The sequence below is a fragment of the Danio rerio genome, chromosome 22 (assembly GCF_049306965.1).
Source record: "Danio rerio strain Tuebingen ecotype United States chromosome 22, GRCz12tu, whole genome shotgun sequence".
NCBI lineage: Eukaryota > Metazoa > Chordata > Actinopteri > Cypriniformes > Danionidae > Danio > Danio rerio.
In genome coordinates this window covers 33278107-33301402 of record NC_133197.1, presented here as the reverse complement: position 1 = coordinate 33301402, position 23296 = coordinate 33278107, and the positions used below count along the sequence as shown (strand labels likewise).

The window sequence follows — 23296 nt, the reverse complement described above, 5'->3', positions numbered from 1 at the left end:
AAAGTCTGTCTTTGCTTGGACAAAAATCTTGTCATTTAACAGAAATAATGAACAGTATTAATTATAAAGTCAAGGTGCAGTGGAAAAAGAATTAATATTGTGGATGACTCCTTTTTTATCTAACCCCAGACATGGTTTATAAAGTTCATGTCTGGTGACTGGGCTGGCCAATCCTGGAGCACCTTGACCGCCTTTGCTATCAGGAACTTTGATGTGGAGGCTGAAGTATGAGAAGGAGCATCAAACATGACTGATTTCTTTGAGAATCTTGGGTCCATGCAGGTTCCAATAAGTCTTCTGTAGTATTTGTGATGATTGGGATGCCATTCAGCAGATGATTTATCTGAAAAATCTACCTTCTACCCCTTTTCTAAATGATCAACTAGAAGTCAAGTTATTATTTGTTGCTCTTACAACTGGGATTGACGACAAGACTTTTGTCAGGTAGTGCATGTATCCCAGTTGTGACGAGTACATACTTTTTTTTAATATACTAGTGGTTATCTGTAGATATTAGTACATTTTTAGATGTCAGTACATTTTATTGCCTTATAGTGTCAATCCCTTTTTAAATTAATGGATATCATTCACTCACTTTCGCCCAAAAAAAAAAAAAAAAGTATTTTGTTAACACAAATTAGCATGTTTTTACATAGCCAGGATTTTTTTTTTTTTTACATTCCACTAGAACTGATAAAAGACTCAGTATGATTTACTTTTCAAATGTTTTCACCCCCTCAAAGAAGCCTCTAAGACTTTTTATTTTTCACAATTTCGGCAGTCTGTTTTTTGAAAACTGTAATTCAGATCGATTACAAAAGATATAGCCAAAATCTTCAGCACTATCTGAAGGTCTGAGCCATGGTTGGTGGCTGTAGGCTGAAAGTTGTAGGAGGAGAAGCAATTAGAAATTATTATTATTATTATTATTATTATTTGTAAATTATGATTTTAGTATGTTCAGTGACTGTTTTTTTTTTTTTTTTCCTACAAAATCTTTGCAAAAATGTGCCTAAAAGACCTTAAAGTGCTGGATCCTAAAGTCCTGGATATGTAACTATACAGTAAGTAGTTGAATAGTTGAATAGTGCCTGGAAAATATAAGTGTGACCGCAAAGTTTCAGTGGTTATTGCCAGTACAAATTAGCCAAATTAACTTCACATCTTAAAATTATGTGCAAGTTTGTATTTACATAATATATGCATACATAAATATTTTATACAATATGCTCATGCATATATTTAAATGCACAAAAAAATATACACAGTACACACCACTACTTATAATGAAATAAAAACAGCATTTTACACTGTAGTTACATTTGCAGTAATCCTGAGAGCTGGAAGGGTTGCTGGAAGCAGATGTCCACGTCGATGTCTTACAATGACCAGGATGTTGAGAATGGCAGTAGTTCACACAGGGGTCCCAGCAGTGAGGGTGGTCACTTTTCTGAACTTTCACTGAACACATGACATAAAAATATATCAGAAAATGACAAAATGATATTCAAAAGCAATATGAACACTCAATATTGCTCCCACCACATGCTGCTAAAAGGAATTAGCATGTTGATGACATTAATGTTTCTAACATATTTAATGACACAAAATATCATAAAAATGTATACACTTTCAATATTATTTTCATTAATACATGTTTGGACATCATATGAAGTCTTGAGGATCTGTTGAAGATGCATTTGTGCCTCTAATACTGATCTGTGGGAAATGAATGTGCATGCAAAAACAATGAAGAAGCTCATTAGCAAACAGGCTAATGAAGTCCTGCTGCTAGCGGCGGGCCGTGTAATTGAGTGCCTCTGTGAACGTGCATGTGCTTGTTCTCATTTGTTCTGCAGGACCGCAGCAGTATCTCCAAGCAATCATAATGCAGTGCTGTAGGTCTGACAGTAGCAGAAGAATGACTTTAAAAAAAAAAAAAAAAACACAGTTATTTTAATGTGATATATTAAACAGGCAAAATAATGCGTTATAAGGAAGAGATTCACAAAGGGACTTGCCTCAGGACTGGATATCAAATGGCAATGATTTGCAGAGCAGCATCAAATATTCTTAATTAATTTCTAATTAAATAGCTTTTAACTGTGACTTCATTTTTTACATCTTATGTTGTGTAGTTATGTTTCTCTAATGTATCTCACTACTGTGACAATATATCTTGTTGTCAACAGCACCTACATTTTTCTGGAAATACATACAACACAATTTATATAAGATACATAAAGATATTACCCTCATATACATCACAATACATGTGTATTTGAACATGCTAGATATATTTTAGCTACCCATTGTTGGTCATTAGCCTAGATTATTGATTAACAAGATTATCAAAATACTGTAGTGACTTAAGATGAATTTTCCAGAACAGAAGAAAAATTAATGAGGCGAAAGCCCTTGAGTAACAAAACATTTATCAACTTAGCTTTAACTTTAGCTTAGCTAAAACTTAGCTTTTAAAAGTAAACCATAAGAAGCTTAAAAAAAAACTGTTCAATGTGTGTGTGTGTGTGTGTGTGTGTGTGTGTGTGTGCGTGTGTGTGTGTGTGTGTGTGTGTGCATAACTACATATTAAGGTTTTAATGAAGTCATCAGACTCTTTTTTTTTCGTACAGTAAATCTTTCCTAAGTTACTAAACAGACCTTTAAACTCATACACATGCAATGCGATGCTACATATTAGCATTCTGTTAGCATCATGTTTGTGTTTTTGCCACACATGATGTGACAAGGCCATTAGAAATGCCACTTTCTGACAGATTTCTCCCCAAGCCAGGTTAAATACTACTATCTGAGCAGCAATGAGGCATATTTCTAGCATTTGAGCGGTAAATCCCTCTTCCTTGTGGCTTATGCTAAGCTCGTCTGCTACGTCTCTTGATGCGGGAATTGAGAACACCAGGAATGATGGCGGTAAAGTCTGATGTGACGGAAGCTTAATTCGAGTAAGGAGATTACAATACTGCTTTTTTAAAACCACGTCTTTCACGTAAAATACAAACTGAACAAGTATGGGACTGGAGCTGTTGTTAAAATGTGGTAAAATGTGGACATACTGTATAAATAAAAAAGTTTTAATCTGAACTTCTACTGAAAGATTGCTGTTTAATTTAAATTGCATCACAGCCAGATAGTCGCTAGTTGGAGCTTCGGCTGGGTCAGTTGGCATTTCTGTGTGGAGTTTGCATGTTCTCTCCGTGTTTGTGTGAGTTTCCTGCAGGTGCTCTGGTTTCCCCCACAGTCCAAAGACATGTATAAGTGAATTGGGTATGCTAAAATTGGCCATAGTGTATGTGTATGAATGAGTGTGTATGGATGTTTCCCAAGAGATGGGTTGTGGCTGGAAGGGCATTTGCTGTGTAAAACTTTTCCTGGATAAGTTGGCGGATCATTCTGCTGTGGCGACCCCACATTAAAGGGACTAAGCCGAAAAGAAAATGAAAGAATGAATTTTCACATTTTTACTTTTTATATGAAATACAAAATTAGGTCACAGAGATGTCAATAAATGCATAATTTGATAATTTATTAATTTGAAATTAATAATATCATAATATGACACTGAAAATAATAATAACTGAAAAAATAAATAAATAAAATAATAATGGTAATAATAATAATAATAATAATAATAATAATAATAATAGAAGCTTATTTTAATAATATAATAATGTAAAATATGTAAAAAAAAAAAAGTTTTTACATTTCAAAATGTAAATGTAAAACTATGCATACTTAACAGCTAAACAAAAATATATCCTTAAAAAAATAAAATAAAAAATAAGAACTTTAAAATTGTAAAGAGTTTCAATTGTAAAGAGTTAGTACAATGTAGATGAGGATCCAGCAGCTTTAGAATGAATAGTCAGGCAGGCAATGGCCAAAACAGGAGCAAACAGGTAATCCAAAGCCTAGTTAGAAAAGCAGGTGAATGGTAGGGACAGGTAAAAAAACAACATACTGTAAAACAATAAACAAAGCAAAGGTCAAAAAACACCGTAGGCAGGACAAGGAAACAACCTGAAATCCTCTCTTACAGATAAACAAGACTCAGCAAAGAGTGTGTGTATGTGAATGAGATGTCTTTGTAGTCCTAGTAATGAGTCCAATATCAGCTTGTGTATGTGTAATCAGGGTGTGTGTGTGTGTGTGTGTGTGTGTGTGAGGTGCATGATGGGAGTTGTAGTTCATTAAAGTGGCACATGTGTAGTTCTCCAGTGATCCGCACAGGCTATTTCGTTGGTGATTGTGACAGAAATGTAGCAAAAATTCAAGTATAAATTCAATATAATTGTGTACACATTTAAATTATTTTATCACATTACATGGTATTTTACATTTTAGGTAATATTTTAATTTATTTATTTATTTAACTTTTAAATTGTTAGTTTATTTATTTTGTTCCTCCCTTTTTATAGTGATTTTATTTTGATGCAAACAATAAATGGTAAGCATCAATTCAATAGCTTTCTACCTAAAATCGGCATTTTGAGAGCTGTTTCAAAAAACAAAACATTGTCTATCTAGTATGCAAATGCATCAAAATAAATTTTCTCTTCACCCTCACATCAAATCCCAAGACTGAAATCTCAGAGACCTCAAATAAACTGCTACCCAAACACGCTTTTGCATATCCTCCCCAAACAAGGTCATCTCCAACGGTAGCATATATAACATCTGAATCAGTAATGTAGGAGTGACACAGCGAAAACATCAAACTCCATTTATTTCCTGGGTCAGGTTTCTCTATATTATTGACTTGGGCTCCGCAAGTGGGTGGCAATTCATGATTGAAGTCCTGCCGGGTTCAATAGATCACATTCACAAATATATTTTTCCATCATTACTGCCTTTCTTGGCATGGCAGGAATGACCTATATATCATATTTCAATATTTCAGCCTGACAGATCAGATGCCGGAAACTAATTCATTTTACTTGTTCATATGCATCAGGGATGTTTGTTCTTGTGGCCAAAAATATGGACTTGGGTGAATGATTTTATGATTTTATGCATGAAATTAAAGAGGTCAGTGCAATTTTATTCCAGAGCAACATATTGCAGATTGAAATCGATGGGTATCAAAGTTCTTTTAGACTATTGAGGAGACAGAAATAGCTAGAACTTCAAAGTCAAAGTTTAAAAAAGCATTTTAAGATTCAGCATCAATGTGAATATGCAATAAATAAATTAATTAATTTATATATATATATATATATATATATATATACATACATCTATATATATATATATATACATATATATATATATATACATATATATATATATATATATATATATATATATATATATATATATATATACATATATATATATATATATATATATATATATATATATATATATATATATATAGGTTAAAACAGGTATTTGAAGATTCAGCATCAATAAGTAAAAGTGAATTAAGTAATATATATTTAAAAACAAGCTATTGAAGCTACGACAAAGGTTAAATAAGCCAGAACTAAAACGAAACAAATAATAATAATAATAATAAAAATAACAATAATAACAACAATAATAATAATAATAATAATAATAATAATAATAATAAGACTAAATCAAGCATTTGAAGTTTAAAAAAAGTCACAATGTAAAAATAAAATAATATTCATTCATACATTAATTTTCTTGTTGACACAGTGGAATGAACCACCAACTTATCCTGCATATGTTTTACGCAGTGGATGCCCTTCCAGTTGCAACCCCTCACTGGGAAACACACATACACTTCCATTCACACAACCACCGATTTACAATGGACAATGAAGCTTATTCACCCATAGCTAGGCTTACACGGAATTCCGCAGATTTTTTCTGCAGAATTTTGTAGATTTCCACAGATTTTTAGCCTATCATTATTTCTGTTAATTTACTTGATTAAATATGTGTAAATCTATATTTATTCAGTCTTTAAATTAGTTACAGTCACATTATTGTCTAATATGAAAATGTTCATCTGATTTTGGCACAATGCAGTTTGTACAGTAATATTTTTTGTCTTTTCGTAGAGATATTATATGAGACTTTCTTTGTTTACCAAATGAAGTGAATCTAATTGGATTTGCATTTTAAACATTAAATACAAGTTAAGAAGATATTATTTTTTATTTCACATATTAAGGTTTTAGTTATGATACTCCCAAAATAATTCAGCAGAAATCTGCAGATTTTTACCAAAATTCTCTGCAGAAAAAACAAAAAATGTCCGAAGAATCCATCTGGCCCTACCCATAGCACATGTCTTTGGACTTGTGTGTGTTATGATATCCATCGATCGCTCTCCGGAGATTGCTGGTTTCCACTATAACCATGGACTACACTTCCGCCTTCTTCTGGACTACATATGCATACATGCACTTCTTCCAGACACTCACGCCTGCTCACTCATCTAGACTGATTACACTCGCATCACCTGAGGACTTTCAGAGACTGATTAGACACCCTTCATAAACCTTCTTAATAGACTTTTTCCAGGGGATGCAGTGGCCATTTTCCCTGTTTATTCTACAGGAGCTCCTAATAGTCTTGCTAATTATAGCAATATAAACTTCACATGTATCTTTGGATGCCCAAATTAGAATGAGACAACATGGATGGTGATGTTTTTTCTGTCATCTCGTTTAATTAGATTCTCATTCTGCTTGATGTCGCCCCTCGAGCTTCCCAGAGCAGGACAGATTTAATGATGAAGACCTGCTCACCCTATGAAGCCAGCAGACTGTAGCCCAATATCAAACCAAGACATGCCGGACAAAAGCTGTGATTTATTTATTTGCATCCCGTTTATATGCGAAAGCAGAAAACAAACAGTGTGGACCATATTGAGCTAAACATCTGTAAATTAATACACATTGTTATTTACAGTATATACACTAATATATATCACTGGAATGTTTTGCCTTTCAGAGAAATAAACCAATGAGGTATTACCATTAAGTGTGTTAACCATAGACGATAAAAGATATGGACGTAGTATCTGTGATGTTACATATAGGTTTCTGCAGAGCATAAATGAAGCTACATGTAGATGTGGCCAACCGTCGTCATTTTGTTTGCGCATCATCACAAGCACTGGAGATGACCAAAAAAGGTCAAAGAGGCGGAGCGTCAGAAGAGCTACAAACGCCTGCTAGCATTTTGCTTAGACAGGCTTTTCTTTGGGAGAAACGCTTAATACTTAATTACCTGCAATTTGTTTGTGTTCTGACCACATGTTCTTGGTTGTACGCTATATCAATAAAATGTTTAGTCTTTTAACCCCCTGGGATTGAAGACCCAGTGTCATCAAACTGCTGATATGAACTTAAATGACACTTTCAGTTTTGATTGTACAGATAATATCAATACATCCATCTGTTATGTGTCTACTTTTTGTTGTGTACACTCACAACAACAACAAACGTGTGTGCTTTTGCAAAATAAGGAAAACAAACAGTGTGGGCATTTTGTCTTTCTCTCTCTGTGAACTGCTTTTAGAAGCGCGTCAGTAAAATGCACTGAAACTCCGCGAAAACAAAACATACAGACAAGCGACATGCATCTCTAGAAAGCTTAAAGTGTCTAGGTTTTAAATGCAGCTATGCATGTTGAAAACAAACATTGCTTGATGAAGTAACCAGTATCAAATCAACGCTATAGGTGCGTTTGACATGAAACACAGCTGCAGCCGGTGATCAACGAGATTAGCCGAGCGCAGGCGGGGGCGGAGTTGAAAACGGAGCCGTCAAGCCGGACAGCAGGACACTTCGGGGCTTAAAGTTGTTGCAGTCATGATGACCGATCACATGGCGCCATCATTTTTAATTTTTATTTATAACAACAAAAACAGAATACAGTCTCTACAAACTATAGTTACTTTTTAAACAATAATTATGATTAAAATATATAACAAATGCATAAGAGAAATAAGGGCACAAATTCTAGGAGTTTAAATATCTCTCTTTAGGCCAATACTTCTTCTTTGAATGTGCTAAAAAGGGTTTACATTAATGTACATTTATGATATAAAACTTTCCAATGTAAAACACAAAACGGATGTTTTGATTAAATTTTAATAAATAAGATTATTTTGGATAATGAAAGCATTTTCAAAAAAAAGCACTTTAATCCAAAAAGATTGAACAAAAGGTAAAATAAGTGAGCTACACTTTAAGCTGATGTTTCCCAGAAAGAGCAGGTATAAATGGCTAAACAGGACAAAAAATATATATTTATATTATAATCATAAAATAATTTTATAATTATTTAATACAATAGTTCTTTAACTTAATTTGTTAAGAAAGCTTTAGGGTGGCAGGATCAATGATGATCATTATTTTATTTCAAGTCTGTAAGACATATTTGAGTTCATATATAGGTTATTCACTAAAATATATCATTTAAATCGTTCGTCGAGCTGAATGCGGTAAATAGTCTGTATAAAAAAGGTGAAAATAAACAATCCAACAATTGTTTATTGTTTGCACAATCTATGCAAACAATCCAGCCTTTATAGCCAGATTATTTTACAAAAGATGATACTGTAGTAAAATATTTGTAGTTTTTGAATAAACAAGATGTGTACAGGATAGAGAGGGGATGAAAAGTGAATTGTTTGTTTTGAAACTTTTGAATCGTAAGTTGTGCAATAATAAACCCGAAATACACGTGTTTGTTGTCATGTGGTGAACTCGGCCAATCGTGTATTATCGGTGTCGTCATCAGAGCTCCTGCAGCCGCTCTTCAGAAGCTGCACGGTCTGTATCAGCCGTCTGATCTCGGAGGCTTATCGCGGTACTTTGATGCCACATGTGACAGTCACATGGAGTCAGTGCAGCATCAATCCGGACAAGATTTCTAACCAGCATGCACTGCTTTAAGACAGATTTCGATCGATCTGTGCAGCGCTGCAGCGCTAGTTTCTCAGTCTGATCTCATCAGTTTTAATGCGACCACGCCCACAAGGCATTGTCATTACAAGCGTATGCATGAGACGCGTGCAGACTGTGGTCAGAAAAAACATGTCACTAAAATGAAAAGAAACTCAGCAAATATTTAACAAAGATGATGATTTATGATATCTATGTAAAGCTTGATATGTCTACCTATGCAATAACCAATTTAAGTCTAAAACAAATCATCTCTTTTTATGTAATCCGTATAAAAGTAAGGACTGGATGGATTCTCCTATATCGCCTCAGCACAGCACTCAGTAAGCATGCTATTCATATGTAAATTTCCAGATGTGAAAACAACAGTGGTAAAGCACCAGTGGCAAAGAGAGCTAAAACAGATAAGAAGTGCTCCGAGTTTGCTCAGTAATGAGAGTGATGTTGGTCTGTGTCATGCCGACAAACTATTAGATGAAGATGTAGCCTTCAACTTCACAAAAATGTGCAAAAGTAGACCAAAATAAAACAATCCTGCATCTGTCAGTCTCCGCTGATGTCAAGAAGGCCAGGGGTTACAGTGAAGTACTGCCTTTTTTTCCTGGGCTCCTCCCCATCACAAGAGACCTGTCTACAAGGCTACATTTAAGTGTCCTTTGTAAGTTTATTCTTTAAATAATTTCTGTGAATATTGACTGAGAGGATGATAACTTGCACCAAAGCTGTTGTGATGCGTGCAACTGTTTAAAACTTTGGTGTGCTCCCTTTTTCTTGCGTGAAATTATGACTGGAAACGCAACTGATGTGATCAGTTCTCTTTTAAATAGACTAGACAAAAAAGTTATGCTCATGCACCAGAAAGGCCTTGCTGCTTTAAAGAGCTCCAGCACAGGATGCTTTCGCTTTGACCATTCTTTGAACAGAATATTAATTGGCTTAACATGGCTTAACCGTGTGTGTGTGTGTTTGTGTGTCAGGCCCATGCAGAGACTGTCCAAAGCAGGCACTTGCACACATAGGGCTCAACCTGTGCAGTGCACATGCCCTTTTTAGTCTTGGATAGAAAGTGCCCTTCCAAAATGATCAAAAGTGCCCCCGCGACACACACCTTTCCCCCCTACCGCCAGTATCAGTAGGCGCGCGACAACACCGCTCTTGAGTACGTGCGCTCCTCACACCCCCACTTTACAGTACAGATCACAACGCGCACGACAACACCGCTCTTCGGTACGTGCGCGACAACGATGACGTCAACAACAACAACAACAAACACAACAACCCCCCTACCTCCACCCCCCGCGCTCTTCAAATAAATTATCCTGCACATGCCCTTTGGACAGCCTCTGCACGGGCCTAGTCCAAAGGGCATGTGCATGATACATTTTTTGAAGAGGGGTGGTGGGGTTGGAGGGGGGGGGGGGTTCTTTAAAATAACATTGCTCTAATATGAGATTACCAAAACCCAAAACCCACCAAAACTCAGAATCTTACTGTTATCAATCAATCTTTATAGATACTATTCCATATATTTATGATGTATTGTTTTTTTGTTTTGTTTGGTTGTTTTACCAATTTAAGCTGTTTGACAATGTTAAAATAATATGTTGCAGTTCTGCATGTTTTTTTAACTTATTTATGAACTATTTATGGACAAAGTTTAAGAAATATATAATTGATTTGAAGAATATCGTGTTCCTGGACTTCACTGAGTTCAAGTAATAGTTTAATGTATAAAAATTGTGAAGGAACTTGACTGTTGATGTCTTAAATAATAATGTCAAATAACAAACATTTCTCAAATCGAATACATCTCGTTTTACAACAAAACTTTTCATTTACAAATAACTTTTTCAGTAGATTTGCTACATTGCCACCTAAGAATTATAAGGTTCTATCTGCGTTCTGAATGATTTTGAGATATTGAGCTTCAAAGTTTTTGCAATCAATATAGCAAACAGCATGTGTGTAACAGTTCTCTTTCATACAATAAAATGACAGGGACCCTAAGGGTTCTCTAAATGTAAATTATCAAAGTTCTTTTACATTTGCAAATTGGAGTAAAAAAACACGGTAAATGCAGATAGAACCTTCTCTTTCTGAGAAGTCATTTATTTTCCGCTTGGAATTATAAGGTTCTGTCAGCCAGATCATTCATTAAAGCATTACTTTTCAAGAAATACAATCAAAAAATATATAAGTTGGTGTTGTAACAATATGTTGATGCTTGAGAAAGTTACAATTTTGATTTCTATAACATTTATTTCATGTTTTAGGATGAATATTTTTTCTTGTTTAAATTAAGCATGCAAGGCTGAGTTAAATATTTTTTTTCCAGTGCAGCTGTTAATTTTATAATTAATATGTTAATACTTATTAAATTGTATGCTTTATATGAATTATTGAATTATAATTGACGATGACCAAATGAGTTTAATAAACACTGAAACGTTATTCACTGGCTATATGTAAACAAATATATTTCACATTTAATATATACATTTTTTAATATTCATTTCTTTTTCAACAATGTAAAATTTAACATTTTATCTCAATGTCGGTGACATATACGATCGCCTCACAATAAGAAGGTCGCTGGTTCAAGCCTCAGCTGGGTCAGTTGGCATTTCTGTGTGGAGTTTGCATGTTCTCTCCATGTTCGGTCCAAATATAAGTCCAAATACATGAGGTATTGGTGAATTGGGTAAGCTAAAATTGGCCATAGTGTCTGTCTGTGATCCCAGAAATGGATTACAGCTGGAAGGTCATATGCTGGATAAGTTGGCAGTTCATTCTGCTGTGGTGATCCCAGATTAATAAAGAGACTAAGCCAAAAAGAACATTAATAAATGAATGAATCTCAATGACAAGAAATGCTTCTAAATCATCAGATTGACATCTCAATTCTGTGCGATGTGGCATTATTTAGCCGACTTGATTTTGTGTGATTTTGTCTTTCTGGTGTTTCTCGCTGTCAATGGAGCAGTCCATCGAAATGACAAAGAAAGCTGATCCTGATTGGTCCTCATGCGTACATTAAAAATGCTGATTGGCTCACAGAAAGAACCTAATAGAGCCAAGCTAGAGTTCGACTTTGTTGATAAAACCTTTTTGTTTTTTAAATAAAATTCTTAAAATGTAAACAACTTATATATATATATATATATATATATATATATATATAAAAACATCACATGATGTAAAAAAAAGTTGTCATTTAATATGTCAATAACTCAATTTTGACAAAAATGTCAGATAGAACCTTATAACTCTAAAGTGACAATATGTAAGTTTAAAGGGTCACACTTTACAATAAGGTTCAGTAGTTAATGTTAATTAATGCATTTACTAACATGAACAAACAATGAACAATACATTTACTACAGTATTTGTTCATGTTATTTAACGAAAATACAGTTGTTCATTGTGAGTTCATGTTAACTGTGCATTAACTAATGTTAACAAGCAAGAGTTTGGATGTTAATAATGCATTAGTAAATGTTTAATTACGATTAATAAATGCTGTACAAGTGTTGTTCATAATTAGTTCATGTTACTAAATGCATTAACTAATGAACCTTATTGTAAAGTGTTACTGTTTAAAGTTTGCAGAGTTTTATAGAGTGTACTGACTCTCACAAGTGTATCTCCAGTTATTTTGTGTGATTAATATATTTTAAATAAACTGTAAACAATTAAGTATATAAACTTTTCCCCTTTTCCCTCTTGAAACTCTTCCCTCTTAGTTACATACCTGTCTGATGGCTCATTATGCAGATCTTTGTCTTCTCAGGTGTGACTCACTGCATAGTAATGATAGTTCAAGCCTTCTCGCATAGACCACTTTCGCTCAAAAAGTGACTTAGAAATTCTAATTCATTATTTTATTTTCTGTGAGCAAGTAAACAAGATGATTCTCACATCATTTTGAAGCAAAAACACTAGACTTCATGATCCAGTCCTGAAAAGTTGTGCACAATTGTTCTCTGTGTGTTTCACGGCCTTGTTTCAATGACTTCAACATTTTAGTTTGTCACTAACCATGCATAAACGTTTCATTCTTAAAAACACAAACACATACAAACATTCTGCTTTGGTATTATTGTAGCCCAGCTTTTGCTGTTTACCACACTTTAGCAATGTATATGTTTTTAAGAGACTGAAAACAACACAAATGTCAGTGCATGTCAAAACTTCTCCATAGCCCCAAAACACCCTCAGACCCCAGAGGGTTAAAAACACTGTTGTAATACATTGAGCCACTAAACATTTTTTCTTATAACACTCACCTGGAAAACGGAGGTAAATTGAATGATTTGTGAGCACGATTAAGTGCACACAGCATGCCATTTTATCTGATATTTGTAAGAAATAATTCCAAAAGGGAATGTGTAAAGCCACATAAAACAAAACAAAAATACGATGTATATGCTGAGCCGGAATTAGCTGAGGTGACAAGACAGCGAGAAGCGAGACCTAGCTGTCACTCAAGTGGCCACACCCTTAATTATGCAGACTTAATAAAATTTAAGAAAAATTAAATGCCCCCCCCCTCCTTGCAGTTGTCATGAAGAGAAATATTAGCTATATTCCATCTTTTGTACCCCGCTGTAAACATGTTTTTATCTGCTGTAAAATTGGCCAATTTACTTTTGCAGTCAGAGAACATCTGGCTTTCTAGGAGCCAGTCCTCAAAGGTGAGTTGATTAATTGCAGTTTCAGTTACTTCCGTACTAGCTGAGGGAAAGCGGGAGGTTGCCGCTTGGTGTAAACATGAGTTTCTAATTTCACTAGGGGATTGAAAAAAATTTGCAGACGTTAATACTATAGCTACTAAACTTGGGTCAGACCTTATTACCAGTTACTGTATTAAAATGTACACATATCCTAGAAACCACCCAGAACACCCTAAACAACTACTCATAAAACTTTAGCAACAACTGTGCAACCAGCCTTAATAGCTATTCAACAAATACACAAATCACAATAGAAATGACAATGCAACTATTTATAGCACATTAGCAACCACACAACAACCACCCAAAACACAAACAATTGAAAATTAACCACCCATACAACACCAGCTGCTTCACCCAAAGTCACCCAAAGTATTGTTTAATTACCTAGCAACCTTCCATAACACTATAGAAACTAATTGACAACACCCTCACAACCATCCAGAGCACCCTACAACTGCCTAGCTACAACTTATCACCCTACAGGCATCAAACAACCATCCAGAGTGCCCCATGGCACTCTAGAACACACTGTATAACAACTACCCAGAACCGCCTAGCAACTAACCACAGTAAATGTAAATAAACAAACACTAGTAAATGCCTAGCAACCACCCACTCATAAAAAAAACCCATAGAAACCATCAAGCAACACCCAAACAACCACACATAGCACTCAAGAAAACCCTTTAAATGATATGGCAAATACCCATAACACAGTAGCAACTACCCCATGTACTATAGCAACCACATATAAACTACATAGAACACTCCATTATAAAATTATTATTAATAATAATAATTTAATAATAATTTAATAATAATAATAATAATAATAATAATAATAATAATAATAATATTAATAATAGGGGGTCTTGTCTTCCTTCTTGTCTTGCTTCTTTTTTGTCCTTGGCTGATCACATGCCTGACATAGTTAAAGATATAGATTTAAAAAAAGATATAGAAATAAAATAATAATAATGAAATGCATATCATCACCTGCATTGAAAAAAAAAAACCTAAAAATTAGGCAAATGTAAACTTTGATCATAGAAATCATGTACAGTGTGTCTCTTAAAGAGCCCATATTATGGGTTTTTGAAAATTCCCCTCCATGTAGTGTGTATCACAGCTTTAAGTGAAGTGAAGTATCCAGCTAAGGCTTAAATCTGTAAGAATACAGTGTTTAAAACAGTTGATTCATCTATAAAAGAGTCGACTCATAGTGCTTCAAACGAGTCGCCTTGATACCGAGTCATTAGGTGTTTCGCCATGACGTACGAACGAAACCAAGTTATTCACGTGCACGCGCAAACCCAGGAGATTTCAAACCTGAGGCCCCCCCTCTGACGCAGAAACCCAGACACACACACACACACACACACACACCCACAAACACACGCACACCCACAAACACACGCACACAAACATGCCGGTCGATTGAAGTCACACTGCAGATGGATATTATATTGAGTTTCTACCCAAAGATGAAACCTCAGCATTATAACCAAGCAGTTGGAAACTTCTGGAAGCTACATGCTACAAAGAATACTTCATCTGAGTTTGTTAAAGGAAGGATCAGTAAAGAGTAACTTACTGATGGACGTCAGAATGGGTTTCTTCCATTTCTCAAGTGTAAGTACGTGCGGTTAAAGTTGTTGCCTCGTTGACTCTAGCTTGCAAATGTATTTAGTTGTGATTTGTTACTTGTAACCGAGTGTACTGTATCAGGTTAACTGGCTATATTCTCTTATCGCGTGCAAAGTCACATTAAAAACGCGACGCGTGCTGCTTTGTTTATGGAGCTCCGTGCTAGAGTTCTGCTCCCGCGATTTATTCGGAAATTTATTCCGGCACCGCAGAAATCTGGCGCGGGGACAGCCGCGGGAATAAATTTCCGAATAAATCGCGGGAGCGGTCGGTAACGGGTTTAATTTGGGACGGGAGCGGGCTGTCTAGCAATATCACGGATATTGCTATGCGAATGAGAAAGAGAGAGTCTGCTTGGTGCTTGTGTGTGTGTGTGTGTGTGTGTGTGTGTGTGTGTGTGTGTGTGTTAGTGCGCACGCGCGCGTATGAGCGAGAGAGAGAGAGAGAGAGAGAGAGAGAGAGAGAGAGAGAGAGAGAGAGAGAGAGAGAGAGAGAGAGAGAGAGAGAGAGCAAGCGAACGAGCTTTGTGTGCTTGGTGCTGTGTGTGTGTTTATACAGACAGCTTGGCTGTCTGGACTGTATAGCTGGGTGATTTTTGGTTGTGTTCTCCCCCGCTCTAGCGGGATCGGGCGCGGCGGGCAGAAAACGGAGCGGGTTCTCAGGCTAAAACCTGGCGGGTGCAGGCGGAAGCGGGAGCGTTGTCGTCCGGAGGTGTGTGTGTGTGTGTTTTGTGTGTGTGTGGCAGCTAAAATCCACGCCTACACTATCGAGCGTGTATGAACTGTGATTACTTTTTATATTGCTGATTGGCTATTGGCCATTTCACTCTCTGACTGAAGGCAGTCGACCAATCGCGACAGACTGCCATCGGTCCAATCAGCGCAGATTAGCTTCGCGCTAAGGAGGGGTTTGGGAACAAATGAATCACTGGACGATTCATACGGGAGTCGCTGGGATAATTAGGTAAAAATAAATGCAGATTATAAGACCATGAAAGTGTTTTTTGACCTTGCATGCATATTAGACTGTTGTTGGAGACCCTTACAACCAAAATATGACCCTATTTCATGTATAATATGGGCTCTTTAATGTACTGTATTACATTTACAATTACTAAAATTTTAAATTACTATCTGCACCCCTCTGCAGACTGTGCCATGTCTCACCAGTGTCCTGGGGTTTTCCGGGCAGGCGTGTTTGGTGTGCGGGCAGGATCTCTAGTTTGGTCTGATCAGAAGTGCTGGCCAGCAGCTGCGTTGCCTCCAGAAGCGAGCAGTGCTCAGTGCTGGTGCCGTCTATAGACAGGATATGATCACCAACATGTAACGCTCCTGACCTGAGACGCAAACAGACAACTGCTAGAACTGTCATAAAAGTCCAAAAGCTTAAAACTGCTTTGCGATTTAAGGGGTTCTTATTATTTTGTAATGTGAAAATTCTATCGCTCATTACTCAAAGTGATACTTCAGCAAAAAAAAATTATAAAAAATTATTGATGGTATGATACAATGATGATACAGGAATAATATAGGAATGTTTTAAGTTGTGACAGAGAATAAATTATGCATTTTAAACTTTATTTAATTCAGTGTACATAAAGACAAAAGAGCTGTAGTAATAACTTACAGAAAAATGGTTCTAAAAATGGTTATATCAAAAAAAAAAAAAAAAAAAAAAAAAAAAAAAAAAATATATATATATATATATATATATATATATATATATATATATATATATATATATATATATATATATATATATATATATATATATATATGTTTATGTTCCACAAACATCTTGAACCCAGGCTTATTCTGAAAATGTACCCCTCCATACATTTCTGGAGAGCGCCAAATACATTCTAGGAGCTACGTTTCTTTGCAGGTGTTTTTTTTTCCTGGGATCTACTAGAGGCCGCTGTGTTTGCTTTTATCTGATCTCAAACTTCTCTCGTAAAGTGCTATTCGCACCTGCTGTTCTTGCATTAATCCACCAGAGGCCACAGTCGACTGATTGACTGACTGATCGACTGACCTACACTTCTCCTACCCTAAACTCAACCAATAGTGTTTTTAAAAGCACCAATTGACCCGGCCACCACCTTCACTAAACCCAATAGACAGTTTTAAGAAGCAATCTTGAAAAAGAAAAGTCCTTGCTTGATTTTACCACATTTTCAGATTTTACCACATTCTCACCCTGTTTTTTATTCTTGCTTATTTCATTTTCTGGCTTCTGTTTTAGTCTTACCTGTTTTCTGGAACCATTCTTCACCAGACTTGAACACCGTCATCGAGGTCAACTACTCTAAGTTGATGTACATGGCAAGCCACTGGACAAACTGGTACCAGTGGGAAAGCCATCCATATGGAGTTAAGCGGTCAGCTGCTAGCGTGAAAAGGAACGGCGTCATACTGCCTTGTGGCGTTCGTTTTTAAGACAAAATGAAGCCATACGTTCCTCTGGCTACATAATTTGTGATCTGCATAAATGTATCTAGGGCTACATTTTCAGAATGAAACCCATGTTGAACCCATGTTGGACATTTTATCTGCGGTCAAGAAAACCATTTGTTTAATCTCCATTTAAAAAAAAAATAAATAATAATAATAATAATAATAATATATATATATATATATATATATATATATATATATATATATATATATATATATATATATATATATATATATATATATATAAATAATAATAAATAAATAAATAAATAAATAAATAAATAAATAAATAAATAAATAAATAAATAAATAAATAAATAAATGTGTATTTTTCTATGAATATAAAAATTGTTACACAAAGACACCCACAAAAGTTTCCAGCCATTTGTTCTGTTTGTATTTGTTGAATGAGGCCTTTTGAGTGTATACCTGTCCACGACGCTGCCGGGCTTAATCTTATCAATAACGATGGCCTGTTTATTCCTGTGCAGGGCAGTGGTCAGAGTGACTCCCAGACTTGCTCCAGGCGCTTTGGCAATCTCCACCAGCAGAGGACCTGAAGCGTTTGTCACAGAGTCTGGAGGCCAGGCGATAAGAACAGACAAGAATAGCACTGTTATGCTGTAGTTTAACTGTGATTTCAGAACAGATCAATTTTGCAGATTAAAGCTCAGATATCCACACAACAGTTATTTTTATCCATTTAGAAATAAATAGAAGTTTAAGACACTTCTAAAGCTCTCCAGTGGGTTAAGCTGCAGTCACACTGGACTTGCTTCCACATAGAATTCCATTTATATGCACGCAAATGAGTCAGACCGGAAACGCAAGGTCATGCGTCAAGTTTTACAGGTGCAAAGTTCAAGATTAGTGAACTCTGACCTGCAAAATCTCATCACATGACTGCGTAAGACCAATCGAGGATCAAAACATGATCTCTCTGGACAGAAATTTAAAACATGTAGCAATCACTAGCTTTTTTTATTGCACAATAATCTTGTTTATTCCCACCCCTTTTTGCAGCGCTGCATGACAGTATTTCCTATTATTAACCATTATTGTGACCGCAGCTTTATACTTGTGTTGAAAGTTATTTAACTGGAATGAGAAAATTAAAGAGAGAATATTCTCTCTTCTATTGGCCTCAGAGCCACACCTGTTACATCATCACCACTGACCAATGGTAGATCAAAAGTGTTCACCAAAACGCCAAAAACTTTCAAATTAAATTGAGTAGTTCCAAACTCTTCAAATGAACTTCAAACAAACTTCATTTTAAATGTTGGATTTTGTTCAAAATGGCATCACACCAGTTAATTTATTACTTTTGTTTGAACTACTGCTTAGCAGAGCCTTGAGATTCAATAGAGCTTCTTTGAATTCCCAGCGTTTAAATCAGATCTTCATTTACCATCATTGTGGCTACTCACAGCAAAGTCTTCTTGGTTTGGGGATAAATAAATGTTTGACATTACTTGTCGGTATATTACTGATGAACATCCCAAAACAAAACCGTTCCAATATTTTTCAAAAATAGTGCCAGTAGCAATATATCCATTTAAAGATGCTAATTAAATTTCTGTACAAAAACTGGGAAAATCGCATATCGTCGAGAAAAAAAACGCTTCTGGACACTGTTAACATAGGGCTTCCTTTTGGCACAGTACAGTTTTCACTGGCATTTGTGGATGTTACTACGTATTGTGGTAATTGCCAAAGTAGTCTTGAGCCCATGTGGTGATATCGCTTGTACTGAAATGACAATTCTTGACGCAGTCCCACAAGGGATCACAGATCACAGTCGTTTAGCTTAGGCTTGTGCGCTTGTCCTTTACAAACTAAAACTCCTCCAGATTCCTTGAATCTTTTAATGATGTTATGCACTGTTAAAGGTGAAATATCCAAATGTCTTCACAACTTTCTTTGAGGAACATTGTTCTTAAACATTTCAATAATTTTCTCAAGCATTTCTGCTGTCAAACTGGTGATCCTCTGCCCATCTTGGTTTCTAAAGGACTAGACCTTTCTTGAATGCTGCTACTAATTCATAATTATAATCACATGTTGACATCACCTGTTTCTTATTACTTCATCATTTAACCAATTTACCTGATTACTAGCCTTGTCCCAACTTTTAATGTGTTGCATGTCTGAATGACAGAAAAAGATGAAAATAAAACAAAATTAAGTTGACCACAAAAAACATGAAATATTTTGTGTTCATATTGTCTGCAATGAAATACATGTCAAAGTAAACTTGGAAATCACTACTTTCATTTTTTATTTGCATTTTCCCATATTTTCTGATTTGGGGTTGTAAATTTATCTGGGCAGTTAGTTTTGTTGTGCTGTTTTAAACTCCTACAACAAACTCTAAAGTCTCTCGACCAGATACTGTTTTTTTTTTTTTTTTTTTTTTTTTTTAATGGTATTTACTGGCTTTTGATTCAGTGTACAGCCTTTTTGAACTTTGTAAGAGGTTCCCTTAACTTTTTAGGAAATATTGCTTTAACTCAAGATGAAAAACTGTGTGTGTTATTCCAACCATTAGTACCATTACACTAGTTTATTCCACTTAAGTCAGGGGTGTTTAAACTGTGCCCTGGAGGACTGGTGTCCGGCTGCGTCTAAAACCGCCTACTACTCAGTAGGTACTGCATTTGAATTCAAACGTACTACTCGGCCGTTAGAATAGTACATTCTATACAGTATGAGTGTGAAAAGTATAAATAGAATTCGGACGTACTACATCCGCCATTTTGTCATGGTCATGTGACCTACCTACGTCAGTTGTGTCACTTCACTTCCATTCATGAATTCTCTCGCGGGGCATCATAGGATAGTGCATCGTTTATGGGAAGCGCACTCCAGAATCTCGCCGCAAGTAGTAAGTCATACGGGTACTTCTCGCATACTGATTTTCGAATTCTATAAATTCGCACATACTACTCGGCTCGCATACTGATTTTAGCGCACTATATAGTATGGAAGTATGCGGTTTCGGACGCAGCCCTAGTTTAGCTTACCTGTCAGGAAGTTTCTAGTATATCTAGTAAGAGCTTGATTAGCTGGTTCAGGTGTGTTTGATTAGGGTTGGAGCTAAACTCTCCAGGACACCGGCCCTCCAGGACCGAGATTGGACACACGACTTAAGTGATCGTTCACTCTAAAATGGAAATTCATCATCAGTTACTTATCCTGTATTTGCTCCCAAATCTGTTTTAGTTTGTTTCTCCTGTTGAACACAAAGGAGGAGTTGCTGATTTTTATTTATTTTTTTTTATCTATCCCTTTAAGTAAATATGTCCTGAAGTCTTTGGATAGTCTTTTTAGATGCTTATAGATCTTCTGAACACTGACCTCCTCTTTCTGGAACAAGACCCCTTTAACTCTACAAGGAGAATAACTTTGAGAACTATGTTAATTGTAGCTAAATTGTACCTATTTTGTATTAACAAATTAACTAGTTCAAAGAGGAAGGAGCATCAGAAGCACACCTGCATATTACGTCACTACAGAGGATTGAGAATTTACCACTGGGAGAAAAGTTTTCCAGACAGTTTGCTTGAGCAAGTTGTTTTGATATCCTGAAATAAACTTCATTTTGGTCTGATTTGTTTGTAATGATGTCACAAGAGTTCATTTTCAGATCCCACTTGAAGTACACTGAGGTCTATACTATAGTATTTTTAGACTGGACCTGTGAAAGTGTTAGACTTCCATTATCTAGGATGCAACCCTGTCTGACACTACAAGGAGAACAACAGTGGGTGTTATGCTAATTGTGTCTACTTTAAATTAGCCTTCGCTGCATTGGTAAATGCACAAGGGCTTTTCTTCACTCTTGCAGGTCAAAAACCTGCTGTTAATCTAGATGAAATTGTGAGGATGGATAAATGGATCACTGTGCTTCTGGGAAATGTCTGCAAAAAGGACAAGATCTAAGTAAATGCATTATTTCCCTCCAAAAAAGTTGTGGAAGGGGCAGGTCATATGGGTTTATATATATATAAATATCTATATATATATATATATATATATATATATATATATATATGTTGGCATATTTCTGCAGTGTGTTAAACTTGTGTGTATTCTTTCCAACTGTCATGTGCATGGCGCATCCGGTCCCCCTTAAGGAGTCTGCTTTAGCTTTGTGTATCAGTGACTGCAGGAAAAAGAACATTACACTGTGAACCTTTTGTTGACAGTGATAAATGTTTGCGCCTAATAGGTTTTGATCTCTGGTTTCGTTCTATAATACTGGGCCTAATTTTATGGACATGAAAGCTACGAAATTTTGAACTTTGAGAGTGTTAAAACAAAAGAAAAGTGAGAAAAGTGTGAAAATGTAATGGCTGTCTGAAAAAAGTGTATAAAGTGTGCAGTGAGGGGTTTCACAGCCTTAAAACATCTATAATAATCATAAAAAATAAAGCTGCTACTTCGTGGATTTAGCCTATCGCTGGCTATTTTTAGAACATAACTCCCGCGATTAACAAGGGACCGCTGTACACAAAACTAGTCCACTGGAATATGTGAAATGTTCATCCTATCTGCATACTGTATAAAACAAGCACAACCAAAGTAACTCACCCATGATGGAGACATCATATTCGATTTGGAAAAGGGCTTCTTGTCCACACTGGGTCAGCACAACAAGGGCATCACTGTGAGTGGCGCTGTGTAAAACCACACCATCCACGCTTAAGATCCGGTCACCCGATTTTAGAGTCCCTTCTCTGCACAATAACACGCAAAGATAATACACATAACATTAGAATGATTTAGGAAAAATCATGTGCCACTAAACACTAACATTGTTATTTTAAATAATATCAATTCTATTTCACAGCAACACATTTACTCACATTTCAAATAACGGTTACTAATCGCTTTTCACAGTGCACTTTATTCAAAAAAAATAAAATTATGTAAGAAATGATGGGTTCCACACAAAGCCTTAATGTCATCAAACAAATCGTTTAGGTTAACTCAATATTAATTACAATCATTTTAAGTTGATTTAACATAAAACTATTAAGCTGTTTACTGAGGTCATTTTAAATACGTAGTTAGAACAGCAAAAATAATAAATAAATAAATAAATAAATAAATAAATAAATAAATAAATAAATAAATAAATAAATTAATTAATTAATTAATTAATTAATTAATTAATTTATATATATATATATATACATAAGCAATATCACACTTGTAGCAGTGCGATATGGCTGTATATTGGCACTGCTGGTACGCGTGCGTACTGCTACGAGTGTGATATTACGTTTATACAACAGTTTGACGGCATAATTGTGTATATAAAAACAAAATCAAACATGGAGAGTCTCAAAAACCCCTTTGTATGAGGAACTACTTTCTTCCAGATTCAAATCATAAGCTGACAGCTAAATAGTTGAGCGTGCATCTTTTAAACTTTAGATCCCTGGGGCCTCATGTACGAAGACTTGCGTGGAAATCTTACTAAAACATTGCGTACGCACAAAGCTGTAAATGTGCGTACGCAGAAAAAAATTCAGAT

At 35.5% G+C, this 23296-nt stretch overlaps 1 protein-coding gene across 8 annotated transcripts in view; it reads right to left on the bottom strand.

Annotated features, from left to right (window-relative positions):
• The window catches only part of grip2b (glutamate receptor interacting protein 2b), a 388262-nt gene that overhangs the window by 60585 nt on the left and 304381 nt on the right, over positions 1 to 23296 (bottom strand). For all 8 annotated transcript variants that reach the window (XM_068216484.2, XM_073937529.1, XM_073937526.1 and 5 more), the window contains exons 7-10: positions 22348 to 22493; positions 18181 to 18328; positions 16462 to 16631; positions 1321 to 1461 (exon numbers count right to left, since the gene is read on the bottom strand). In XM_068216484.2, coding sequence (XP_068072585.1) covers positions 1321 to 1461; positions 16462 to 16631; positions 18181 to 18328; positions 22348 to 22493 — 605 coding nt within the window. The remainder of the gene's footprint in view (positions 1 to 1320; positions 1462 to 16461; positions 16632 to 18180; positions 18329 to 22347; positions 22494 to 23296) is intronic.